General features: G+C 41.9%; 2 protein-coding genes across 3 annotated transcripts in view; both read right to left on the bottom strand.

The window, feature by feature from the left end:
* Positions 1 to 10,327, bottom strand: part of LOC147885193 (uncharacterized) — a 59,033-nt gene extending 48,706 nt beyond the window's left edge. Inside the window, exons 1-2 of one of the 2 annotated variants that reach the window (XM_087397161.1) lie at positions 10,224 to 10,327; positions 230 to 656 (exon numbers count right to left, since the gene is read on the bottom strand). In XM_087397161.1, coding sequence (XP_087253287.1) covers positions 230 to 622 — 393 coding nt within the window. In that variant the 5' untranslated portion in view covers positions 623 to 656; positions 10,224 to 10,327. The remainder of the gene's footprint in view (positions 1 to 229; positions 657 to 10,223) is intronic. The other variant, XM_087397162.1, reaches the window with a different exon arrangement.
* A 12,229-nt stretch (positions 10,328 to 22,556) lies between these two features.
* LOC147885192 (thiol protease aleurain-like) lies at positions 22,557 to 24,921 on the bottom strand. Its single transcript, XM_087397302.1, has 8 exons — positions 24,690 to 24,921; positions 24,039 to 24,160; positions 23,855 to 23,970; positions 23,675 to 23,748; positions 23,324 to 23,588; positions 23,088 to 23,219; positions 22,838 to 22,976; positions 22,557 to 22,703 (listed from the first exon to the last, which is right to left on the bottom strand). The coding sequence occupies exons 1-8, from the start codon at positions 24,899 to 24,901 to the stop codon at positions 22,633 to 22,635; spliced, it is 1,131 nt and encodes a 376-aa protein (XP_087253428.1). The 5' UTR covers positions 24,902 to 24,921; the 3' UTR covers positions 22,557 to 22,632.
* Positions 24,922 to 27,439: the final 2,518 nt, after the last annotated feature.

The following is a 27,439-nucleotide window of genomic DNA, read 5'->3' as shown; positions in this document are numbered from 1 at the left end:
CGCATGATCTCAAACTTGCGTTCCAAGCATATATTTGAAGGCTGAATATCCTTTCTGATATGTTCGCATAAGAGATGGTAGAATTCAAGGAATGCTAACTTATGAAAAAACTGAAGAAGATGCAGGCTAAACATCCTTTTAAATATGTTTGCATAGGAGATCATAAGAAATGTTGAAGTACAAATGCTAGCTTAGGAAGAGAGCTGAAGAGGATGCATGGAACATTTACCTTCACAAGAGGAATAAACCAATCCACCAAATCGCTCTCTTTCATTTGAGCACCAATCCGGCACAAAGATTCCACTGCTTTGTCCCTCACAACTGTTTCTTCTACAGTACAAAGTGTTTCAAGAGGAGGTAGTAACACATGAGCATATTCTACTCCCCCAACATAAGAAATAAATGCACCCAGCTCTTCTGCCATTGCTAGTAAAACTTCATCATCATCATCATTGTTCTCACTCAAGAATGGAATAAGCTCTTTTCGAGTACGTTCCTCCCCAAGTGCCCGAGCAATAGTAGACAGCCGTCGAATAGAATTTAGGCGCAATTGAATGTCATCATTCTTCAATTCATCAATTAGAATTGCTATAGGATATAGCGGCTCATCAACCATTGCCATGACTCTTCTTACAATCCACCTGTTGCACAGTAAGCTTCGAATCCAAAACGAAGATTTTAAACTATATCACTGTTATCAGAAGCAAATAAACAGAAAAGCACACAAAAGCTCTCCCAAGAAAAGAACACAGACTATGCTCGAACATCCTTGGAAGACAAGGCAAGAGACAAACAAGATCAAACCTTCTAACCCAAACTTCTGAAATGGGAAAATTCTCGGCAGCCAACGTTACTCTGGCAACTAGATCTATAAATCTAAGTCCGACCTAGTTAGGTTAGCAGAGGTTCAAGAAACCTTTCATCTGAAAAAGGTCAAATCCAACAAAATGTCAACTTTAAATTTTGAACATAGCAATGTTTTACTGTGCACCCTCTAGACAGAGCTTCAGATTGCAACTCTCAGCCTTCTCTCATCACCTAGTTACGGCTATGAAGGTGATCAGCCATGGAGGACTTACTATAAAGGCATCATGCAACTATGCAAGACTCAAAGCAGGAGGATTTTAGGGTGTTGTAAACAACCTTCAATCAAATTACATACTCTGTGGACTACTTGGGGTGAAATACTCTCTCTCTCTCTCTCTCTCTCTCTCTCTCTCTCTCTTAAGAGGCCTAACAGTAGGTGATACCCCCATGTCAGATGCCAAGGCTTTATTTGAAAGGATGCGCGTCAACCTCACCTGTGAATCAGCTTGGAGAGTGGGTAAGGAAGATGCACCGACAAGGCCCATGCTAATTAAGTTGCGGACAGCAAATGATAGATGCACAAGCAACCAAATTAGCATGCTCTTTGCCGACAACTGCTCTAGTACAGGCTGGGAGAGAAATATCGTTGTGTCAAGGAGCCAACGGGGGACTCCTGTATTTTAGCTCTCTTCTAGTCAAGAGCCCTATGTACAATATCTTGATCAAGCTGATGCATATCAGGCTGTAAATGGGGCTGAATATCATCCTGCACATGTGGCTGCAAACGACCAACAGATGTATGTAGGAGGAGCAACCTCATATGTGATATCATCATGAGCATTGGACGGAAACAAAGGCGTCAAGTTGTCAAAGAGATTTGGGGCATCAACAACGGGCTGTTTTTGACAGTCCAACGAAGGCATAGAGGAGGATTCGTCAAATACAACATCCCTACTGACAAAACACTTGCCCATTTGAGGCTAGTAGAGCTTATAGCCCTTGCTCTCTGAGCTATACCCAATAAAAATGCATTTGACAGCTTTATTATCCAACTTTGTGCGTGTCTCAGAAGGCATATGTGCAGATGCCAAGCATCCTCATGTGAGAAATCCTGGGCTTATGACCTGCCCAAGGCTCATAAGGTGTGATGGTCTTCAATGCCTTGGTGGGACATCTATTCAAAATGTAATTTGCACACATAACGGCATCCAACCACAACTTGTTAGGCAAGTGCTTGCCTTTCAACATATACCTGGCCATCTCCATGATTGATCTATTCTTGCGCTCAGCACGGGATTCTACTGAGGAGTGTAAGACACAGTGCATTGATGATATATGCCACGAGAGACCAAAAAATCAGCAAATTCCTTTGACATATATTCACCCCCTCTGTCTGTATTACAGTGAGCAGTTTTCAGCCCACTCTCATTCTCGACCAAGGCAATGAAATGCCTAAAGCATGCAAAAACTTCAGATTTGGATTTCAATGCAAAAAACCAAGTATACCTGGTGAAGTCATCAATGAATGTGACAAAATACTAGAATACCCCAAGAGCTACAACCCGCATGGGTCCACAAACATCACTATGAACCAAATAAAGCTTGCGTGAGGCACCAACTCTCCCATCCTTGGGAAATACAGAACGGTGCATGTTACCAAGCAAACAAGGTTCACAAACATGCTTTGAAGGCATATGCATTTTGGGAAGATCAACAACCATACCATCCTTATGTAACTTCACCAAAGCCCCAAAGTTGAGGTGTCCAAACCTCCCATGCCACAAATGGGTGTCTACCATGGTAGAAGAATCAACAACAAAGGCATTCGCATCTGCAAGTCCAGCATCATCCAAGCATCTATCATAGGCATCAAGCCTATACAGCCCTCTAGTCAATGTCCTAGTCAAGACCATGGTAAAGGCATGTGTAGCATCATCATAGACCGCACACTGAACACCATCAAAAAGAACCTGATAGCCACAAGTAGCTATGGCTGAAATAGAGTGCTCTTGTGTAGGAGGCAAAGTACCTGTAGTAGAAGATGCAGCTTCTCCAGAAGTAGCATTAGACCCATCACCAGATGAGCCTAAAACGGTACCTGTAGTACCAGAGGCAGGAGCTATAGCACCAAAAGCTACATTACGTGTAGGCCTGACCTTAGCGCCCGAAACAATGTTCCACAAATTCTTGGCAACCAAGACATGCCCCATCATGTATTCCCAAATGGGGTAATTTGTGCCATCAAGCTTGTCCTCGGTCCCAAGCATCCCAAACAAATTATCCTTGCCGCTAGTCATGGTGCTGAAATTCAAGGCAAGTGTACCAATTAGCAAGGCAAATGAGAAAAGGCCAACCTCTTAAAATCAAAAGGCAAAACGCTGCTCAAGCTTCAAAGCTTTTCACTCAAAAGACTATGTTGTCTCAAGGTGTACCTGTTGCGAAAATTTCCCAAAAGGCAACACAAGGCCTTCCAAGGCAACACAGGGCCTTTCCAAAATGCAAATAAAGCAAAGAAAGAACTGATTTGCAAAAATTGGACAAAACCAATGCAACAAACGCTTACCCAACAATGTAACTTGAAAAGTTAGCGGGGAAACGGCTCCATGCTGGGTGTTGGAAGCAATGGAAGCACAATGGAGAAAAGCGAGATGATGTAATAGATTGCTACAAAACTGAAGTGTGAAGGCTCAAGGGAGAGCCAACATAACAAAACCCTAGGGCTAACTGTCCTAACTGGAGTAAGTATCCTAACTGACCTAGATGGTACATAAACTAACTGTACCAATAGTCCTAACTGACTATAACTAGGCCTACAAGGCTCATACCAAGGTATAAGTGGCATCTATGGATAGCCCATGAGATAGCCTACAAACCCCCCTCCATGGTATGGGCTTAAGTATCCTGGATATGGCTCAGGATACCTAAATATCTAGTGTCATGATTGCACATGTTCGTCCCGTAGGATATAGCAACCTATGACTGTACAGAGTACAACAGATCAAGTTACAAAAGGTACTAAGTCTAAAGCTTGCCGAAAAGCCTCAAACTTAGGTCGAGGTAGGGCCTTCGTAAAAAGATCTGCCAAGTTGTCTTCAGTGGGAACATAAGACGCACTACAGTCCTTTTCTGAGTCTCATGATTTGAAGGTCAACTTGGGTAAAACCAAGGTTATGATCTTCAATACGTCCCGAGTCGTGCGCAATGAGCATTTCACTTTTTAGGGGTCCCCTGTTGAGGTAGTTTCATCATACACTTATCTGGGGGTCGTCTTTTGTAGACCCACCTTCACCATGAGACCCGCGATGCAAGCGCGCCTGAGCAGAGGATATGCTTCATTGGCTAGACTTGAGAGACAGTGCTTCTGCTCTCATTTTCAGGATCCACGAACCAAAGGGTTGCTTTTTGACTCCTTGGTCCGCCCTGCAGGGATGTATGGCAGCCCATGTTGGGGACTAGATTTGTCGGATACAGAGTGGGCCAGGGTGGAGCGGCTACACGTTCTCATGTTATCACGATAATCCGTGGTAAGCCATCCGTCCCTCACCATATCATTCGGGCAGAGTTTGGGTCACCCCCATTACAGCTAGATGCTGCATTTCAGGTCATTACATATCTATATCGAGTCAAGGAGTATGGGGATTACACATCCGAGCGTAGCAGGATACCATGGCTAGCACTATCCTCTTCTATGGCACTTGCAGCAGGTGGAGATCAGAGGTGTTGGTATGTATGCACAGAGAGATGGTTTGCAAGATTAGGGCTCCACATGGACAGACTACCCCCTTTCCAATACAGCACGGAGACTCCTTTCTCTCCCCTCCTATCACACGAGGTCAACCAAGTTATCCGTGAGGATCTACTACAGCTACACACATTTCGGACTTGGTTGGGCCCGAGTGATCTTCCAGTGAAGCTGGGCTTCTACAGAGATCACTTCTTACATATCACAGCGGAGGATTTCATTAATCCACTAGGACACACGCAGATTCACCTACCCCACTCGTTGAGGATCTCCCTTGGGTAGTTCCAGGTCTCTTCACACAAACTTCGTATCGAGAGCGGCCAAGCAGAGCGGTTACCCAAGGAGAGGCGCATATGCACACTCTGTGACATGCAGGAGGTTGAAACAAAGGGGCATTTCATCTTCAGATGTCCAATTTACTATAAGATCCGAGGGCGTTTCTACTGCCTCTTCAGAGATAGTTCTGGGATGTTGGCTCGTGTCCTCTCCTACCCAAACCAACGATGTTTCGCTGGTTTCATTCATGAGATGCTCAGACACCAAGATAGGATACTCTGAGCACGGAGACAGGAGACTTCTCCCTTGACTGACACCTCTCAGAGCTCTATCACAAAGTTCTTTCAGCCAGATCACATAGACCCCCATGAGGCGAGACCTCGACATGACCGCAACCTGGAGCCTGTGACCCAACAGCTCAGACAGAGGGTTGACTCACAGATCACACTTGGGGACATCCCCTCCTTGTTTAGGGTCCGAGCCCCACCAATGGGGGTCACAGTGGCCTTGGTTAGACGAAGAGCTACGACCAAGAAACGTACCAGGACTGCACCCTTGAGGGGGCGATAGCGCTCTATTACTGACCTCATGCCTACGCTTCCACAGCCTCATCCATCTTGATGTTCTGTTGCCAACGATGATGATGATGATGATGGTTATGATGGTGATGCCTACGATGATGCTGAGATATATATATATATATATACATATATATATATATATATATACATATATATATATATATATATACATATATATATATATATATATATAATATATATATATAGTCGGGATATGACTATGCTATACTTAGGACTTAGTACTACCATTTTGCATTTTATTGCATTCTGCATTGGTGTGGACGCTCGTTTAGTAGCTCCACTACCACAGCTCATTGTATTCACGTTTTTTCGCAGTCTCAAACTCATCGGTCTTCCGAAGACTTTAATAAACTTTCTTTCTTTCTTTCTTTCTGATACCACTATAGGCTATGGCAAGCAAGGGAAGCTCAAAATGAAGGAGAAAAGACAAAAAGTGAGATGCTGTAATTAATTGATGCAAAACTGAGTGGAGGCTCAAGAGGGAGCCAATATAACAAAACCCTAGGGCTAAGCGCTCTAACTGGACTAAGTGTCCTAATTGTCCTAAGTGGTACATGTAGTATTTGAACCAACTAACCTGACTGACTATAACTAGGCCTACATGCACCTATGGATAGCCCATAGAATGGCCTACAAGCTTTCTCTAAGAGACAAGAACTAATTCCTCCTCAAGGAGAAGGGGCCTTAGGTCATCAAAGTCCAATTGACGTGTTCCTAACCTGGCACCTCAATGCTCAGGCAACCATGTCGTAATCAAGAGGTAGCTTATGACAAAGAGGAACGCCAACTGACTCATAGTTAGGGCAAAGCCCATAGCCTATAACTAATCATGGAGAATCTCGATATACATCAAGAAAGGTTACGTAGAACTCCCTTCGAGAACTCGAGATTGTACAGTCATCCCTGCAAGGTGACAACGTGCATTATTGAATCCTCGGCATAGAGGTCCTCTAGTGTAGACCATAACTCAGAAGCACTCTCCAAGGTCTAGACAGCCAATGAAACCCCATGGTGATTGTCCTAACCAAAGCTGAATGTGCCTGTGAATCTCAATCCTCCCAATCCTTAAGCTCCTCCTAAATCCTTATCAACATCCCACTTGATAGAGCTCTTAGGATGCTTACGCTTCCTTTCATAGCCCCAGACACGCACTTTATGGATAAAACAAATCTTCAAGTTGAGCCTCCAATGGGCATAGTTTGTGACGTTGAGCATGTCCTTACTCGTACAGGGAAATTCAGAAGGGCTCTATGCTTTTGGCCAGGGGTGCTAGGTGTGGGACTCTATATCCCTTACATGTATCAAGGGTGTCTAATCATGTTGTTGCAATAACCGAGCAGCCAAGTACTTCTTTGTAGCATTGCCGGTTGGGCCATATGAGCCAAAATGGAAACTCTTATGCCGTTTAGGTTATATACCGCATTTGAGTTTTTTTTACTTTGAATTTTGTAAGTGCAGTCTCTATGGGAAGTAGACTAAATCAGCCCATAAAAGAAAGGGAAAGAAAGAGCTTGAAAAGCTTGATTTGATGCATTCAAACGTGTGTGGTCCCATGCCTACATGATCATTAGGTAGGGCTGAATACTATGTGGCATTCATTAATGATGCAACTAGGAAAGTGTGGGCTTATGCAATGGCTGTCTTTGGTTATTCCAAACCTAGTACTCTTTCTGCTGATCCCCAAGCCACGTTGTTGTTGCTGACCCCTCTCCTGTCCACGCTGTGAACCTCGGCCTAAACCCGTACCAGATAGCCGGTGAGAGCCGCCTTGAAGCCCTGCTGCAAATCGCTTTCTCCAATCACACCTCAAAAGCCTTGGTTCTTGTCCTAAACAGCCCCCAAGTGATCAAGCCACCTATGGGAGTCGTAGGCGACCTTGTGGCCTGAGTACTGGATGTGAAGATTGCACGCAAGAGCCGTCTCCCAGCGACGGATCAACAGCCCTCTACACGTGTCAAAGCCTTCACAAATTGCGCCTAAATTCCATCCTCCCTTGGTCCCTCGCTAACCTCATTACTGATACCATGTAAGAGTGGTGTGGTGCAAAAGCATACGTCACAGAGAGAGAGAGAGAGAGAGAGAGAGAGAGAGAGAGAGAGAGAGAGAATCGACACAAGCATGAGGGACTGGCAACACCAAGGGATCCACCAAAACAGGAGGATAAAAATGCTCTCAAAGATGAGAAAACAAGAGCGCCGGGCATGGCCTTATATAGGTCTACCAAGTGGCCAACCCAAGGACATTCAACCAACCAGGTCTATTTGGTTGACCCAACCTACAAGTGTTGACCCGACCAGGGTTTGGCCCTAAACTGGCCTGGCCAGGTGGGCCTACAACCTGGGCCATGCGGCCCTACCTACAGCCTTGGTAAAGGCCTCTAGCCACAAGGAAACCTATCCTTAACAGAGCGGGCACAACCAAAATGAGCCCTCAACTCACCATAAGATGTGCATAACTCCAATATCATAAAGGCAGGAGATCCAAAGGACCCAAACAACTAGGTCACAATTGGCCATGCGTTGGTAAAGGACTATGGAGTGTTACTTGAGACACACAAGCGCAAGCAAATTTCGGCTACCCTACCTTATAGTAAAGCACATTTATACACTAACTACGATCGTTGGTGTGCGATCCAATCTCTTAGAGTATAATTGCTTCATGGACTACCAAAAGGCATTTAATACATTCCCACAAGCTAGCATAGTCAAGAGACTACAGGAGTTATAAATACCATGAAAGACTATATAGGCTGCAATGGCCCACTCTAGGAGAGGGTTTCATGATGAGTTAGCGGAGATCCTCTCTGTAAAGGTCAAACGACGTTGTCCACTATTGCTAACCATATTTGGCCTCGCACGCCCTCACCCAACCAGGTGACCTCGACAAGTCACAACTACTCTAAGGCAATCAAGTACTCTAACATGCAAAATGGCTTCATTCATATCATTCCAATCGTTTCGACTACAAACATGACCTGTTTAAAGTCCTATCGACGAAGTTATGGCCAAATTTAAATTGGCAGGAGAAGCCCCCCTTTGCCTATACCTAGATGAATCCAGGAACATTCCCAAACTCATCCTCTAACAACACAACATAGTGCAGTTTCAAAGCAATGCTTAGTCCCATCACCGGTGTCACATCTAGAAAGCAAAATGCTTGGGGATTAACTAGAATTTTCGATCCAGCATTTGAGTAGAGCAAGACTGGAATTTTTTGATTGACCAGACACTACCCCAATTGGCAAGAAGTGCTTATAATATTTGCATAAGAGAGGTGCAATAAAATTCCCCTTACAAAAACAAAGTCACCCGCCCATCAACAACCCTATATAGACAATGAAAAAAGTTCACCACTTAAAAGACAATTGACAACAATGTAACAAAAAGTACACATACAAATAGCTCCTTTCGGTACACCATCCATAGAAAGTAATTCCTCTATTACTCTATGGACAATACTATGTCCAAAGAATATCACCTACAGCCCAAACTGGGACTAAAGCAATGGCGATGAGACTAGGTCTTCAAAACTGTCAATGCACATCCTCAATTGTTGTTCCACAATCCCTAGGACCACAAAAGGTGTACTCTAAGACTAACCCAAGGGAGGGGTGATTGAGGACCCATGTGTGCCAGATGAGGAAAAGCGTGTTTTTGTGAACCCTTTCTATATAGGTGGCAAGTCAGTTGTTTCAGCTATGCTAATTTATAAGCACATTGGGTGCCTTATGTCAGCTTGAATTAATGGTGCCTTATGTGAGCTTGAATTAGTTAATAGAGTTGATCGAGAGTCGCACTTTACCTATCCTAAAGCATTTATCGCTACATACCTCTTTCCTCCATTTAACTAGGGGGCTCACACGAAAGGCCATGAAATTATTCTATTGAGTGTATTTAGTGAAAAAAGATAGTCCACTACATTCTACCAAACAAGATACTATACCAACCCTATGTTTTACTTAGAAAGCTTATGTATAATTAGCAAGCTTTTTAACAGCCAATATAGGCCTCAATGATTCTAATCGAGCTAAATCTGCCTCCAACCCCAGAGAAGATTCCACCACTGTTCGAAACAACTATAAATCAAGACAGTGTGTGTACGCATATTTTTCGATGCTCAGCCATGCATTTTCAGCAGAGACACCACTACTTATAGAAAGTCATGAAGTCCAGAGGTCGCTACTAATGTAAAATCATAAAGCTGAAATGCTGAATAACAGATAAGATCTCAAACACAACGTTACACACAGGATCATTCAAAACAAACTCGAGCGAAAAGACCAAACCAGAGTATCGACAGAGTATATATTTCGCCTCCATGCAAGTGATAAGGATATAAACCTAATCTCTGGTCACTCCATAAAATCCAACATTTTCGCCGAAAAGGCGTTCTCATTCACACTGGTTTTCTAACGTACGGACTAAGGACATTATAGAAGCAGATCAAATCTGCCACGGTTTTCCAGCGTTAATGACGCCAAAGGTATCAATTGTCCTTCGTGAGAATGCTATAAGATTTTATCTAGTATTTGCAATCATTGCCCTGCGCGCTTACAAAAATGGCAGAGGAGGAGCCGAGACGGATCCATACACCGAAGAACACATTACTGAAGAAGATCCAAGCATGAATTCGTATGCAAGCTCGATATAGAGCCATTGCGTGAAAAGTAAGATCCCCGATAATCGCAGCCAGATAAACTGCCAGGAGCGAGCTCACAGTGGACGAACTTGCAAAGGCAGAAGACAAGAGGGACCGGATAAGAGGGAAAAAGTAGGGATCCAAGAACCAAGACCTACCTCAATGCTGGTGAAGGAGCTGCAGAGATCAGTCCACCTGCACTTTCGCTCGCCTGGCTTCCGCAACAAAGGGAGGATTTCTTTAATGCCGAGTGCTTCAAGTGAGAACATATAGTGAAAACTGCGTTGAATGAACCATTCGCGTCCGCTGTAGCTAACCGTCGAGTCAGGTAACTCAGGTTTGTTGAACCCCGTTTGAAATGACCTTTTCTCATAAAGATTCGTTTACAATGGCTCATGCCTCCCCTGGGGTAGGCTATAGTAACGTTTTTTGAAGTTTGTGAAAGGGGAAATTGTTTGTGTTTTATTAATTCTTTAATTTGTGATTAGTGTGATTGGTTGTTTCTATTTTGGAGTACTGCATGCATGCCTTATTTTGAGTGGCTCTAGCGAGGTCTACTGCATGGTAATGATGCGATTCGAGGTTCCTTATGTGTTGGATAGCAGTATGGCTCCAATCGTATGGAATTTCTTCTCGATGACTCTAGAGGCAATAATTTTGTTTGGGGCAAATTAGTTTACTGCGTTGATTGTGGAAGGGAGCACTTGCCTTAGACTTTCTTCGTAGTGACTGATATTGTTGATTTTCTTGATTTTTTTCCTTCGTTTGAGGTTCTTGGGTGGATCATCATGTGCTCTATGAATGTGCATGTATCTAGCAAGTGCCAACTCCACAGCAATTCGACCTTGCATTCCGTTTGCGTGCTCTTCTCCTTCCCGATCGCAAGAGTCATGGCTGCTTCCCACGAGTCTATGGATACCCAAAGCTCTAACTTCAAGAGGGGTGTGATTCTAGAGACTCTTGATGTTCTTCGCTTTCATGCTTCCTTCCTTTCATTTCTTCCTTTCGTTTCTTCCTTTCGTTTCTTCCTTTTTAATTGAAATTATGTTATATTCACAGCTCGCCAATACTTGTGCAAATGAATTTGCCAAGTATGCTAATGAAGTCACGTCTATGAAGGTTCCTCATATATTGAACATCACAAAAGACTTTGATGTGTGTGTTTTTGTCACACAGGAGTAGGGGTCAATGGTTCAAAATGTATACTCCCTGATGTTGTGACTAACGAGCCTTTACATGGGCTACTTTTCTTCTCCACCCTCTATCGATTACAACCTTCATACATTTGAGACCTGTGGAAAATATGCTTGTCTAATTGTATGTTTGTTTCTTGTGTTCAATTGTGCAGAGAATGACGGATCTCCTGAGATCTTCACAAGGAGAATTCTTAAAAACGTTACCGATGTGCAAGAGGCCCAGGAAATCATTGAGGAAGGCATTAGCACTTGATGCTAAGGAAGCCCATGTAGAGGGTGAGTGATATTGTTTCGAATTTCAGAATTCTCTCCATTTGAGTCATCTCTAAACACGCTACGCTCGATCATTTCCTCCCATGCAGGATTCTTTTATTCGTATCCCACTTTGAGCATGTATTCTTAAAAATCTTGTGGGTGCTCATCTTTAACCTATTAACCACAGACAGCCCAAAAAAAAAAAGGAGAGGACGCGTGGCAACTTGGAGGAAAAGATCCTACCACGTGTCACAAAGAAGGAGCTCTTGGATGGAGGCTTCAAGGGGGGAGGAGGTGGAAAGACAAGAGGCAGGCTTTGGGGAGGAGGTGGAAAGACAAGAGGTAGCTTTAGGGGCAAGGAGGAGATAGAAGGTCAATGGAATGGAGGAGATGGAAGGTCACCTTTGGGAGGAAGGAGGAGATGGAAAGTTAATGGAATGAAAGGAGGAGATGGAAGGTCTCAGAGCCATGGGTTAAGACTTAGCCATGGAATGAATGGAGGAGATGCAAGGTCACCTTTGGGAGGAAGGAGGAGATGGAAAGTTAATGCAATGAAAGGAGGAGATAGAAGGTCAATGGAATGGAGGAGATGGAAGGTCACCTTTGGGAGGAAGGAGGAGATGCAAAGTTAATGGAATGAAAGGAGGAGATGGAAGGTCTCAGAGCCATGGGTTAAGACTTAGCCAAAATTTAAGAATCAAAGATCCACCTTCAAATGGGGAGTGGTTGAGGATGGTCATGCATCTTTGCTTGTGCAAAGCACGGGCTTAGTACTCGTACAATCCAATGCTTCATCTGCACCTATTCTGGGATTAGCACATCGTTCTAGTAAACCATGTCAGTGCTCACAGGTTCTAGCAACATTTGCAATTGTTCTTCGATTAGGCAGATTTCATTGCGCTACTATTTCATTCATTTGAAATATCTTCTTTGCAAATCCCTAGCAGTATAGTTCTTGTTGACAATATGATGTTAAGTTAGTGGTGCTTCTTTTATAGGAACTCTTATGGAGATTGAATGCTGATATGAAATATGAGAGTTTACTTGAGGTGTGTGGGCCATCTGTAATGGCAGTCTGTTTGTTTATCTTGCCCGCTGACCAAAAAATCTTACGCTGTGTTTTATAAGTCATGGCGGGATATGACACAAAGTGTGTTTGTTTATGGCCTGGATTCCGCTTCAATAAATCATGAACAAACTTTGTTTAAAGAAATGTGACTTTTGTTCTTTGTTGGAGTAAATTAAAAAATGCATAGTATCGTGAGCCAAAATTGTTAAATTTTTAATGTTTTCGAGGTGGTAGGGGATCTTCCTAGTGATGATGTTTTGCTGAAGTATCCTACTAGGCCATGTGAGATTAGTGAGGAGGCATGCAATGTCACCACTTAAATAGTTGTCAAATAGATCCAACGATATGAGAGATATCAAACTTGGTGTCCAGTTGTGTTGTTTCCTAGCATAGAAGATAAGTTCTCTTCCAAGTATTTCTTGGAAAGACTCAAATAGCTCAGGAGCAAGTAAACTGAAGGAGAGAGGCCAAACCACTAAATCCATCGGGAGGGAGGGAGTTGAGGTGATTGGAAGAAAGTTATGGATCCGTTAAGAGAGAGAGCTTATTGAGATAGTGTGGAATGGGTCCACTAAGGGCATTGTAAGAGAGGTGGAGGTATTCCAACGACAAAGTTGAGTTGCCCACAAGCGAGCATGAGATTGAACCAATGAGACAAGAAGAGGTGAGTGCAAAATTTATGCAGCGTGGACATAACATGATTTATTGTGAAGGCGCACACATGTTGCAAACTGTTCCATGGTTCACAGCTCCCTCTCTTGTATATTTATTTGTTCTATGAGTACAATTGAAGTCATCGTTCTTTTTTGTGATCTATACTATTGTTGTCCTTGTTTCTGAAATTCTGAATCAAATATGTTAAGGACAGTTTGGACTGTAAATCATAACTGTTGAATGTAATGTATTGAGCTTTGTCCCATGTGATTTCCATTGTTTTTTTTTAAATTAAACTTCAAAAATGTTGTGCCCAATGAATGAAACCCCTTGTGTGCAACCTCCTTTGCAAGTGACCCAGCAAAATACCACTGCCGTAATTCCAAGAGGAGATAACTTTGTTCCTGGTGGCAATTCATTGTATGTGCTCTACATAGGTAATCTTTATGATGAGTATGTTCGTAACCACTTTGCCTTTGAGGGCAAGCACTTGGCAAGTATGGAACATTCAGAGCTAGATGTGCATCCTATCCACCAACATGCTTGAGGGTGGATTTGTTTCAATTGTCAAACCATTACCTTAGTGGTCCTCCACCATCTTGGAACCCTGTGGTTTAGGAGTATCCCAAGGAAGGAATACATGGAAAAGCATTAGGTAGGAAAACCTTAGGAAAAGGGCCCATATGGGCCTTTAAAAACAAAAAAACTACTTTTATAACTAACATAATATATACACACACACATATATATATTATTTTAATATTTACTTTGAATTTTTATACATATATGAAATATATTCATATATACGTGAAATTTATTTTCCTCCCAAGCCCAAATGCACAAACATATTCATATATACTTGAAATTTATTTTTCTCCCAAGCCCAAATGCCCAATTTTATTTTTATCCCAAGCCCAAATGCTTTGAATTTAACAAACATAAACATTCCTTCAATTCATAACCATAAGTGTTACAATGGCATGTTAGAAAATGTTCAATAATGCATGGGAAAGGATATTTGTGATTGTTGCAATGAAATTTAATCATTATTTACTTATACAAATTGAACCACAAATGTAAAAACAATGCCTTGATGGAAAATGTAGGTGAAAGATGTTTATTATATGAAAGATATAGTATACAATTTGTTGAATATTTAGATGATATTTTCTTTCTTTGCTTGCTCCACAATAGCTGCCCTCCTCCTAGGCGCCAAGACAGTGGGTTGATCAAATGTCTCGAAAATTTCTATTGCATTAAAAACACTTATATGTTCAACAATTTAGGGACAAATTTATTCTAGATTCCTTTTATCAAATCGAGGGGGATTCTATTATTTTGAAGGCCAATGGTGAGGGTGGTTTGTTGGGATAACTATGGTCAAGGGCTTGCTCTATGGTGCATGTGTGCATCTAGGGGAGTCACGTGTGTATGTGTGTATATGTGTTGTAGAGGCACATCTAGTGCTATGATGTGTCTAGTGTGTGACCTAAGTGATGATGTAAGCCAAAGGCCCCCACATGGGAGTTTCCTTTGATTTAGGCCAATCCCACTAATGTAGGGGATGATTGCCACTGATGTAGGGAAGGTGCCTATGATCTAGGCCACCCTCTTCCCATTTCTATAACAGAGAGTCACCTCTCTCACAATCAACAGAACACTCATTTCTATGTCTCATGTATTCTCACTCCTTGCCATGATGCACCTCTTTTATCCCACTCACTTCTTCATTTGGTATCAGAGCAAGGTCGATCCTACCTAGCTCCTAGAGTCACCTAGAACCCAAGATTTCATCACCTTCATTTTGTTTGAGCTCTCTTATGGCCTGACCATTGGAGGTGCCATATCTCAACATCCGACCATTAACTTTTAGAGTGCTTCATGCTATAGCTTTATCTAGTTAAGGCGCATGCTTTCACTGTTGGGATCTACGCAATTAGGCTTCTGTTGCCTGTGCCAATTGGTTGACAAAATTTCACGCAATTCAACCTGCTGGAGCCATATCTCGTCAATTCCTCTGAGGGCATGTTGGGTGACACTCTTGGGAAGGTGTTGATGAATTTTGGTGGACAATAGTCCACATAATGCTAAGAACAGAGCAAAAGACCAGTCAAAAAGGGTGGGATTCCCACAGATAATGCAGCTCATTTTTTTGCCTATCCTCTCTTGAGGATCTTCTCTGATGTTAGGCCTTTCATTTGTCTCTGAAAGCCCCTTGAATGCCCTTCTCTACAACCTCAATTGCACCCTCGAGCTTCAGATTTTTGGATTTGGGGGAAACAATCAAAATATGGTCAAACTTTGACCATCCCAGAGGTTTGACCAGTCAAAATTTTTATTCTATATCTGTTTTAGTTGGCTACACTAATAGATCTCTGTTTGACTAAGTATTTACTCTGAAATGGACTCCACAAGTGTCATGGTACTTGTCATTTATGGTGATGATGTTTACATTGTCTATGTTTGAGTGCCATTTGCAAAGGGATAGTTATCATTTTGAAGATAGGTTACTTGTGTTGAGAGATACTGGTTGTAAGAGTATAGACATTGCCCTTGAATGATATATCAAGTGGTAAGACCTACTCAATATCATGTCTTCAAAAGGTGAAGGAGTTGCCCAAAGGTACTTACTTGTTTATAAGTGACATACATAGAAAATCATCACTTTTCATTGGGTGCTCTATCTGGACCTTGATGTCTAAAAAGATTGTATTAAGTGATGAGCTTAGATGTGACATGATCAAGATGATATGTTGTGGTACCAAGATAAAACTTGGACACTTCAAGAAGATTATGGAGAATAAGAAGTTCGAAATTTCATGTATATCATGTTCATAGAACAAATGGGGTAAATTATTTCAGTACATCCTTCGAATTACCTAGCTAATTGATCAACAACTTGGTAGAGAAGAAATACTCCATTTATGAGTGTAGAAGCAATCTATTAGGTAGGTAGGTAGGTAGGTAGGTAGGTAGGTTGGTAGGTAGTTCAATAGATAGATCGACAAGCACACACTCACACATATACACATACATAATTTTTTTGAAGAAGTAAAAGTTACTTGGCTTATATATGAAAGGATATTCTTTTTGTTGTAGGTTAATTCTAGGACACAATATTTATTTTAAAGCTCTATGTCCGTGACTAGTTTTTGAGGGGAAATACCTGCCTTGCATTTATAGTTATAGGTCGGTCTAGTCCACATAATATCATTGTATCTTTCTTGGGATATAAAGAGCAAGTGGATTGGCAGGTTTTGGTCCACAGGTCCAACGATGATCATATTTATAGGTTTTGTAGGCTTACATAGATTCCACTCCATGAGAGTAAGATCCTAATGAGTAGGACATGTTAGATATTGTGAACTAACAAATATTAAAGTCTTTTAGCTCAATATTTCTAATTCTTAAATAGATTTTTATGTCTTATGTAGGTACAAAATGTATTATCAAGAGCAATGATGGTAGTGGTGAGTATAATAATGTCTTTTTTATTAGAGGACCTCTTTGTAGATATACTATATATAGAGGGAAGCTCTATTTACCTTTTGATATGGGGGCTCTCTATAAACATATTGCAATTTTTTATATTTATATATAATAATTCAATTTTCATGTCGTGGTGCAATCGATTATAGGCAAACATGTGTGTGTGTGTGTTTTTTGCCTAACTTTTCTATCTTCATTTCTCATTCTTTCCCTTTTTCTATCAGTGGAAGCCATTCGTCTTGAGGGACAGAAAGTGTAGCATGGGGTGTGAAAGAAGGCATGGATGAAGGGCTAGTGAGCTAGCCTCAAACGAGCTATCTGAACTCACCTATGTTGTCTCCATTTCTCGTAAGGGTGTTAGAAGTTGGCTCGTTGGCATCGTTCCCAAGCCTCTACCAAGTTCAAGTACCTACTGCCAGAATCCCGTGTCCCTTCAGGCACTTTTTCCTACCTGTTTCGCTAATGGCCTCCAGGCTGACACTTCCAGGATGTTTTGTGTGAGTGCTCTTTGGAGTCTCCTTGCTCCAACCGTTCGCCCTTCCCTGAGATTCGAGTTTAGAACACTACTGACGGTGCTCCACCCAAGGTCCCTTGGATCCTCTTAGACTTAGTGGTACTTCTTTGCTGTGGCCGTCTTGCCAGTGTGCAACTTAATGGGGGCCTTGGATTTTAGGTGCTTTTCCAATGACCAACAGAGGCGGGAAACAATGGGTTCACTACGCTCCCATCTCGTTCACATTGTCATTGTGCGGCTCGAGGTTAGGGACTAATGTCATTGCATTCTGGGCCAATGGGCATTTCACATCCCATGTTTGCCCTCCTGGCCGTAATTAGATCCTCGAGATCTTTTCTTTTCATGCCTATGGCTTGGTAATTCCAAGTGGTAGTTTGCTATCTATTCTCAAGGGTAGGAATAAAGGTGTTTCATGTTGCAAGGCCATCACGTGCCCTTGCATCTCCACTAGCCCTCATTATACGCTATCAAATTGGGGTCTTATGTACTCAGAGCGATTAGTAATGGAGGGCTCGAGGTAAAGGACATCAATCCCTCCATGATCCCCCTTTTTTTCAAATTTTTTGTTTTCTCTTTATTTTCCACCTCCCATCATTCATCTAATGTCCTTATGTATCTAACAAATTCCTATCTCAAGCATAATATATCACTTCCAATATATTGCTCTAATAAAGTTTGTTTTATCCATTGTATCTCTTTTGATCTTTGCTAATGTGTGCTAACCCGATAGGGTCGCACCACTGGCCTTCTAATATAAGTATATGCCCTCGTTTCGCATGGTAGCGCCTCGCCTCGGGGTAATTCCAAGCGATCGTTGAGGACCATTTCCAAGGGTGGGAGAAGAGTTTCTAATGTTGCAACTTGCAAGGCACTACGTATCTTATTTTTGCATTTTCTCTTGGGGTCCTATGTATTTTAAGTGATCATGGTGTAGGGCTCGAGCTAAAGGATGCTAGTCCCTTCATTTTTTATTCGACAATGTAGTAGAACTGTATAGAGGGCTTCGGGTCCATTTTGGTTTCCATGGACACCATGTGTTCTTGTTTTTCCATGATTCTCCATAATATGCTCCTCATCTTACAGTTTCTCTTGGGCTCTTTTGTCTCTAGGGAAACTAATGGTGGAGAGCTTAAGGTAAAAGACGTGATTCCTTGTATTTCATGTTCTAAAATTTGCCCTCTTTTCCTATTTTCTTTTCCTTTTTACCACCCAAAGTCTAGCGCGTGTAATATATTCAAAAGTATTCAAGGCCCATGTGCATGCACCTTATTGAAATCTCAACAACGTGCATCATTTTAATGCATTTTTTAGTAATAACCATCTTTTTCATGGTAATTCTTCCAATGCGTATTAACTCTGTGGGGTCTCCTTGTTGGCTTATTCTCAAAGGTGTCTACTTTTGTTTTTTATCAGACCCCCCCATTGTTAGGGCAGGACCATATCCCTCAAGTGGGCTTTCGTCCCTTTTGGGAGGCAAGTGTGTGTGTGTGTGTGTAGAGATACATGTGTACACATGTACACTTGAGCACATGTGTGATAAATGTAATGTGTATATATATATGTACACATATATACATATGCATATAGCAACCGGTCTCCACATAGAGTGACAAAGAAAGAAAGATCTATTAATGTTTGCGGAAGACCTCACCGGACTATGAGTTAAAGTACAATGCCAAAAGATGACTTACACATCTAGGTGACCCAAGAATTGGGGGAATGCACAAAGCTCGACTCCTCCTGAGTTATGATACAACATAACTATATTGTAGCACTATCATATTACACCTCGTGGATGACTTCTTGCTTTCCATTGCCCTCTATATCATATACTCTCCTTTCTAAAGTTTCAAACCGAAGCTTGAGCTCTTGAACTTCAAGCTCTAGATAATAAATACGTTCTTGTGTGTTTGAAATGGTCTTCATCTTTTGATATATCTTTGAGCTAGGAAAAGTTGCAATACTTGAGTTTAAAAATCCTACTAGCCGAGGTCGAGCTTCCATAGGTCTGGCTACCCCAATGCTAACCGTAACCTCTAGGTTGGCCAAGGGTTCAACCCAAATGGATTGACCAAAACTATAGAAGCAGCTAAACTATTTGTTTGGGATTTGACTGAACTAATTGAACCGAAGTGACGACTTGGGCAGTTGTGCGATGTTAGCGATGACCTTTGGACTCATTGTGTTGTGTATCTTTCTGCAACAAACTTTGGAAAGAGACAAACCTTGAAACTGCGACGACACTGGAGCTAGAGTTGATGCGATGCCTAACAAGGTTGGGCTGAGGGAGTGAGGCAACCTGAGAGAGAGAGAGAGAGAGAGAGAGAGAGAGAGAGAGAGAGAGAGAGAGAGAGAGAGAGAGATATTAAAAATATTTCTCCCAAGTAAATACAGTATTGTGACTTCAACTAGAAACGCATATAAATGTTTATATTTTCAATTATAGCCAATTTTTATCGCGTGCGCGCGCACACACACATACACACATATATATATATAGAGAGAGAGAGATAGAGAGATAGATAGATAGAGAGAGAGAGAGAGAGAGAGAGAGAGAGAGAGAGAGAGAGAGAGAGAGAGAGATGTATAAACCAGCTAAAAGCAATACTAACTGTTAATGGAGATCCATCGTAAATGATTCCCAAAAAGCATTAACATATTTAGATTATAGATATTATTGCTTCTTAACTCCTTAGATCCCAACCTTTGTACTTGACTGAGGCAATTCCCTAGCCTATCATAGATGAATCTAGGAACTTGCACAATCTTGAAAACCATAAATTCACAACATGCATAACAGCAAGGATCCATGCAAGAACTACAACCCCCAAAGATCATCAATGCCGAAAGGTGGGTCACACATACTTGAGCATCCATTTTATACAAACGTCTTTGCTCCATAGATGAAGGGCATGCTAAGGGCTTATGGTATGGAAGGGTTAAAAGAGGGAAATATTGATGGATGTTTTGGATGTTTTTCCCTTGGAAGAGTCTTATTTGGACGTTTTGCCCATGATGCAAGACATAGTGATCCAAGGACTCCTAAAGGAAAGAGGGAAATATTGATGGCTATTTTGGACGTTTTCCCCTTGGAAGAGCTTAATTTGGACGTTTTTTCCATGATGCAAGACATAGGGATCCAAGGACTCCTAAAAGGAGGAGGAAAATATTGATGGCTATTTTGGATGTTTTCCCCTTAGAAGAGCCTAATTTGGACGTTTTTCCCATGATGCAAGACATAGTGATCCAAGGACTCCTAAATGGCTCCACTCTCTTCAAAAATTCCTCTCTCTCACTGCAAAGCTTTGATCGTTCACCTATGCCATGATTTTACTAATTTTGTGTTCAAAATTTTGCAACACCTCTACCGCTAACTGCTTGCACACCTCTCACTGTTGCTGCTCTGTAGTCGATCCGAATTCTCGAAGTCAACTTCAAATACAAATCGGAGGAGGATGATGCAGAGCAAGGCTTTGCAGATGAGAATTCGAATAAGTGTGCTTGCGAAAACAGGAATGGCAAGCAATAGAGGCCAGCTATACATCAATAATCAAGAAATATGGAAAAATAGCGGTTGCTATTATCCTTGGTTACTCTATTTCCCCCTTTTTTTCCCTTGTGCATTTACTCAGCGTAACAAAAGTAGCTATTTTGCTCTCTTTTTCCCTCCATGGCATAAGGCCCTAAGCCACAGCTCCAAACACAATCTTTAGAAGATCATTCTTTTAATATGGGAATATGAATATAGGTGTTTGAAAGCAAGTCTTTTGTTTAACCATTACTTTTTATAGACCTCTAAATTCCATTCTTATACTACTTGGTTTCAAAATGAAGGCAACACAAATTTTGTTTCCTCTCTACTATCCTGCCTTTCTTTCCGTCAAATGTGTGTGTGTGTGAGAGAGAGAGTGAGAGAGAGAGAGAGAGAGAGAGAGGCCACTCGTTGCATCAACTCTCCCTGCTATCATGGTTTCTAACTCTCCTACTTCAACATGCAATTATACCATTGTTTTGCTAACAGACGTCTTATTAAGCAGACAATATACTTAGAGGACCTCCCCTCGCCAACTAGTAACCCTCGGATAGCCTCATTGACAAGATACATTCACATCCCCATGGCTGCAAAATGATGAACGATAAAGTTTTCGTGGCAATGCACTGCTCAATTGGAGTCGTGGATTTCATGAATTCCAAGCAAGCATTTGGCCACTAGATTGATTGAGCCTGCAAAACTATATATTTATTACTGCAAGTTTGCATTTTTGACTGGGAAGCAAGACATCTCCAATGTGGTGGAGACCTGTAAAGTAGGTTACACCTGGTCTAACCTGGAGGATCTGTCCATTGTTATCCAGCAACTGACGCACATTAGAAAAGAAGGGAACTCATTTTGAGACCCTCTAAGAAATTTACTATTCACCTATTTTTGTTGCACTCAAAATATGAGAAATGCCATAAAATACAAATACTTACTACAAAAATGTCAATCTAATACTCAAGCTTCACATTAAATGCATATATAAGATCCTTCATTTTCCATGTGATATTTAATGATTCTGACATTGCCGAGCCGAACAAAATCCCAAATCAACCTTGGAGACATCGAAAAAGAGCAAAAATAACCGGAATGAAAGATTTGCACAAAAACGCGATTTGACCAACTTGCATAGTCTTCACGGTTGATTTGGGGACTTTTGCTTGCTTCGTACGTGTAAGCGATGCCAAAATCATAAAATTTTGCACAAAGAATCATCTTTTAAAGATCACGTATGATAGACATAATAAAAGAACAAGATTTTGAATATAACTTATTTTATTTTTTTACATGGTTTTTGGTATTTTTCCCAACGTTATGTTGGTCCTCTTCTGATTGGTCGAGAGCCTATTTTTCTAAACCCTAAAAGACCCTAAAATCAGGTCCCTTTTTTTAAAAAGGAGAGACGGAGATAAGAGTTCAGCTTTGCGTGCTGAATCAATGCCCTCCCTAGCTTCAACTGAGAACCTCTTAGAATGATACACGCTTCCTCTCTTTCTCCCGCGCTCTCTAAACAATGAAGAGAAAAGTTTAAGGTCATGTATGTATCGCTTGATAAGCTAAAGAAGACGAATGTGAAGCACTGCACGACCGAACTACTGATCTTCTAATTGCACTAACAATTCTAGGACGTGACCCATGTAAAAGTAGATGTAAAATCAATATCAACAATAAGCATTGAAGGAAAACCATACTGTACAAAGCTATATTAACATGAACTCCCACGTCTTTCACAGAATCCTTCTTAAAGAAGAGTAAGTAAATAAGAGTTTCTGAGTTGCTGGTGCTGAGAGGGAGCATCATAAAGCGGGATCATGCTTGGTGAAGATATTTAGCAGCTCCATATTCCTCTTCCTCATGACAATTGCCTCATTTCCTGGCTCACTTCTTCCGGAACCACTGGATACGATGCACAAGTCGCAACTCCTGCAACAATCAAATCTGTTTTATTTGCAAGGTACAAGGCTCTCGTACCCTCACACCTGACAGTAGCAAATCTCACGAGAGTGAACACGTTTCAAGAAGAGCGGACTGTGATCATATATGGCATTGATCCTTACCGCACATGTTCGTGCCCATCTCCATGTTGAAGTAGCCATTCACTCCCCAACTTTCACCCCATGAATTCTTTATGATCCAGTAGGCAGTTCCGCTTTCGTCCACGTCGTAGCCCACGGCCAGAACGGCATGGTTCACAGTCTGTTACAGCAGAGCCAAACGAAAGTCACCACTAAACTACTTCGGCTTGACTAAGTTCTGATGCAAAGGTAGAAGCAAGGGAGTGAACTGATTGGTGAGCGAGCTTCTCACCTCTGGACTGTCCTCGCAATTTGCGCTAGAGAAGACACCGCTATCGTAAAGACGGAATTCACTGATAACCTCAAATGCCACACTCACAGGACGCACTAGCCCGACTGCTTCCTTCAGTTCGTCCTCTGCTCCCTGGTAAATTCAATTGCACATGGATAGAACTCTTTAAATCACGTGATAATCGGATGCAAGAAGAGAGCATCCGTAGAAGGTGAGCATTCAAGGACGAATTTTACCATGGTGATGTTGACGACTTCATACACCTGGGCACCCACAGAGTCGACAGAATACTGACACTTGCCGTCCTCCGCCTTGTAAGGATATCCCTCCTCTGTGTCCAAGCCACCATTATATCTGATATACTCGAAGGCCTGTGAGGGCAGACCTCCATTGCAGCCAAAGTTGTTGTAATCTCCAGCGCAATCGATAAGCTGCTGCTCGGACAAAAGCACCATTTCTCCCGTAATTTGCGCGTGAGCTGCCTCCAGGGCACCAGTGGTACTGCAGCAGCAACAACCAAAAAACAAGTCCTGAAAAGACAGAAGCACCACTCGAACCTAGCCAACAAATAACATGTGGATTCTTACCTGAACGTCCAGCAGGAGCCGCAATGGGCCTGATTTTTGACGGGGCTGACAATGCCAACCTCACGCCAATCTTTCTGGAAAAGAAGAGAAAAAGAACCGTGGGTCAGATATGACTCTTCAGCTTGCACTGAAACCCGCAACATTGAGCAGAATCGAACTGCAGGAAAAAGGAGTTCTCACGCTCGTAGGGAGAGCCGAATTTCTAAGCTTATGGGTGCCCTTGGTAGCTGAGCAGTTCTGTTGCCCCGACCTCAAGTAGGTCTCTTTGAACTCGTCCCACGTTAGATCCGCAAACTCTGCAAGAAAGTCGCAAATGATATAGGTGCTCTGCGGGATACTACCAGCGTAGAGAGCAGGCACTCACGATTAAGGCCGAGCCTATAGGAAAGATTCTTGCGATTGGTCTTGTCGATGAGCTCCACGCTTTCAACGAAGGCAGAGAAGCGGTGACGGAGCTCCTCAGCGCTGCTATAGCGCTTCCCGAATCTGCAAAAAGGATAGCTCATGGATTTCTTCTTGGCAATCAGCACTATCCATCCAAAGATCAGAGATCCACCCAGATCAACACAGAAAGCATGCCAGCTTGAAGTGCGGTCGTCTGGCTTTATGCTCTCTCTCTCTCTCTCTCTCTCTCTCTCTCTCTCTCTCACACACACACACACACACACACACACGGCGTATTATTAGAAAACTTTGGCTCTGTGCGGATCCTTCGTCCTGCCTCTCTCTCTCTCTCGCTCCCTCCTCTGCGCACATACACACAGCGGATGGGACATTCCAATGATGCGATCGCTTGAGGCTTTGGGCTTCAGGATTAAGGTTAGATCGAGCAGGATTAGAGGGCTCTCTCTCTCTCTCGCCCTACGGACACACACAATCGCACGACACACAAAGCATGCCGGTCTAGCTTTTCTTCGCCTGTGGACGACACATCTCTCTCTCTCTCTCTCTCTCTCTCTCTCACACACACACACACACACACATAGCTGCCTAGCTAATCAAATCCTTTCCCTACCTGTGGGCATAGTTGATGAAGCGGTGGACGAGGGGGGAGTCTCCAAGGATGGAGTGGAAGCTAAAGTCTTCGGATAGAGAGGGTCGATGGCGAGTGACCGAGGAGATAAGGGCAAGGTCGGGGCGGGCAGAAGAAGCAAGGGGGGGGCTGCAAAGGAGTACAAAGATGGGAAGAAGCAAAAACAAAATAGGCGAAGAAGCCAACAGAGCCATAGCAGCGACAACCACAGCCACAGCCACACACACAATCAGACTAGTAAAGCTGATGAAGAAGAAGAAGAAGAGTCAATACGACTTCCGTTTACACCGATCCCCCCGCCCCTGCTTTTTTGCCCCTTTTTAAATTTTATTTCCTAAATTTTTGTTCTTCGGAATCTTCGCTGTTCACACTTTATATTGTTCGTACGTCTAATATCATTCAACCAAAAAATTGCGAACTAGAATGCTTGGCCAGCTCCTAAGTATATGGGCCAGTTGCTATCTATATGGGCTATTGTAAGTAGCTAATAATACTTAAGTTGATTTAAACGGCTTCGAATGTGCCACATGGCTTCACAAGATTTAAGAGTTTCATAAAACGCTCTAGTGTTGGTCAAGTAAAAAAAAGCACATACCTCTAAATTCATATGATTAAAGCAATCTTATTGTCCCTTGGTATTTTTTTCGATTTGGCCTAGGCACGCGACAACCAAAAAGTACTCTGTGTTTCGGGCCCCATCTTCTCTCTCATCCAATCCCGTTCATGGAATTCGTTCTGATGTTCGCTCGTACCACAGTGTGCCCATTTATATCGTGCATGTTAGATCTTGTTATGAGAATGTCATCAACATACAATAACAAGATCATGTATATCATCCATTGTCTAGTTTCTGAGAATAAGAACAGTGGTTTGAATGACATCTACTATAACCTTGTTCTACCTTAAACCTGTCAAACTTCAAATACCACTACCTTTCCATATGCAATTCTTGGATTTTGCCTCAAGGTTTACTCTCAATTCCTTATCAACATGGACAAATGCTTCACAACCAAAGACCTTCAAAAAAGAATAGTTAACCTTTTTACCTATCCATGCCTCTTTTGGAATGACAATTAAAAGAAACTTGAAGGTGATCTATTTATCAACTACACAAATGTATTCAATGCTTCAGCCCAAAGCTGTAAGGGTAGCCTTGCGTGTAGTCTCATGCTCCTTGCACCCTCTATGATTGTTCTATTCATCATCTCTGACATAGGATTTTCTTGTGGCATTCTTAAAGTTGTCTTCTCTCTACAAATTTCATTGTATGAATAGTAATTATCAAACTCTTTGTTGTAGTATTCACCCCCATTATCAGATCTGAGAGCCTTCAACTTCTTTCCAGCCTCATTCTCAACCAAATATTTCCATTTCTTAAAAGTTTCAAATACATCCTATTTTCTTTGAATGCAATAAACCCGAGTTTTTCTAGTTGCATCATTAATAAAAGTAACATAATACTGAGAACCACCTAGAGATGATACATTAGCAGGACCCCATACAAGGCAAATAATTTCTAACCCCTTATCCTAGAGTTATTTTCAATTAGCTCTTGCCACATCTTGAGGCACATCATTATCAAATGGAATGAAGGATCAATGCACTCACTTGGTAGTCTGGGAGGAGGTGACAACCAATGAAATTTTTTTATTAGTTCTAATTAATAGACGGTTGGCTTTCTTTATTGTGTCCCAAAACTTGCTTTGTCCAACCCATGGAGCTTCATGATTGCACCTACTATGCTCTGGTAGGGCTCTGGTTGACTAATTATGGCACAATTAATTTCTTCGGAAGAGCCTACACTATCACACTTAGAGGTTATGGTGGGACACTAGGGTCGAGTAGTTCACTGGTTATTTTCTACCCTTTCACCCGATATGGTTATTTGCTATTGCTAAAAGGAGTGTGGATCCTTGAATAAAACATACATATCAATGAATGGGCGGCCATGGAGCTTCTATGCAATCATTAAATGTGCAGTCTTCACTACTATGAAAAATTCTATAGAAACTTTCTATTGTTACTACTTGACTAATATATAGTGTAGACTTAAAAGATTATTTTCTAATGTGCGATGAGTATTAGGAACTTGTTGAAAGGGAAGACAAGGGATTTAAGTAGATTGAACATATCAACTGTTTAACTTTTTATAAAAAATGGGTCAAGCACCCGTACCTATTTTTGCTATTCACCCAATTGTCCAATGCCTATCTCCTTGTCTTTAATTTATGGAAGGGTATGTTCTACTACAACCCTCTACTAATCCTCTTTTTTATGCTCAATGACCTTTCAAGACGAGTGGTTATGTAGAAAAAGGATGCTTATGTAGAAGAAGAGCAGTTATGTAGTAGAAGGATGATTATGTGGAAGAAGGGTCATTACGTAAAAGAAGGATAGTTATGTAGAAGAAGGGTGGTGGGAAGCATGTGAGACTAAAGGAGATCATGAGATTTTCAAAAGGGGTAAATCAATACATAGTGAATATGAGGGTTGTAGATTTGGGCTTGCTAATGCTAAGCAATTTCTGGCTTGCTGTGCTCAGCCCAAGCCCAAGATGGGACTTGACCTATGGGTGTTCTTCTAGAACTTTATTAGTAATGTTGTTCGAGAGGAATCTTGAATAGCCGCTTTAGTAGGTTTAAGTGAGAGATGGAAAGTCAAAAGTTTGGAAAAAGGAGGAGGTGTGCTACTAGTTCAAGAGAAAGTAGATATGAATTTCAAGCACAAAGCCT

Source organism: Dipteris shenzhenensis, chromosome 26 (genome assembly GCF_047967505.1).
Source record: "Dipteris shenzhenensis isolate YYH24624 ecotype China chromosome 26, Dip_SZ_1.0, whole genome shotgun sequence".
Lineage (NCBI taxonomy): Eukaryota > Viridiplantae > Streptophyta > Polypodiopsida > Gleicheniales > Dipteridaceae > Dipteris > Dipteris shenzhenensis.
Note: the sequence above shows the minus strand (reverse complement) of the source record. Positions and strands in the feature narration are given on the sequence as shown.

Coding starts and splice junctions, on each gene's coding strand:
- LOC147885192 (XM_087397302.1), bottom strand. CDS start 24,901: ATGGCTCTGTTGGCTTCTTCGCCTATTTTGTTTTTGCTTCTTCCCATC. Junction 24,161..24,689: donor TTCATCAACTATGCCCACAG/GTAGGGAAAGGA, acceptor TCCTTTTTGCAG/ATTCGGGAAGCGCTATAGCA. Junction 23,589..23,674: donor GGCTCCTGCTGGACGTTCAG/GTAAGAATCCAC, acceptor TTGCTGCTGCAG/TACCACTGGTGCCCTGGAGG.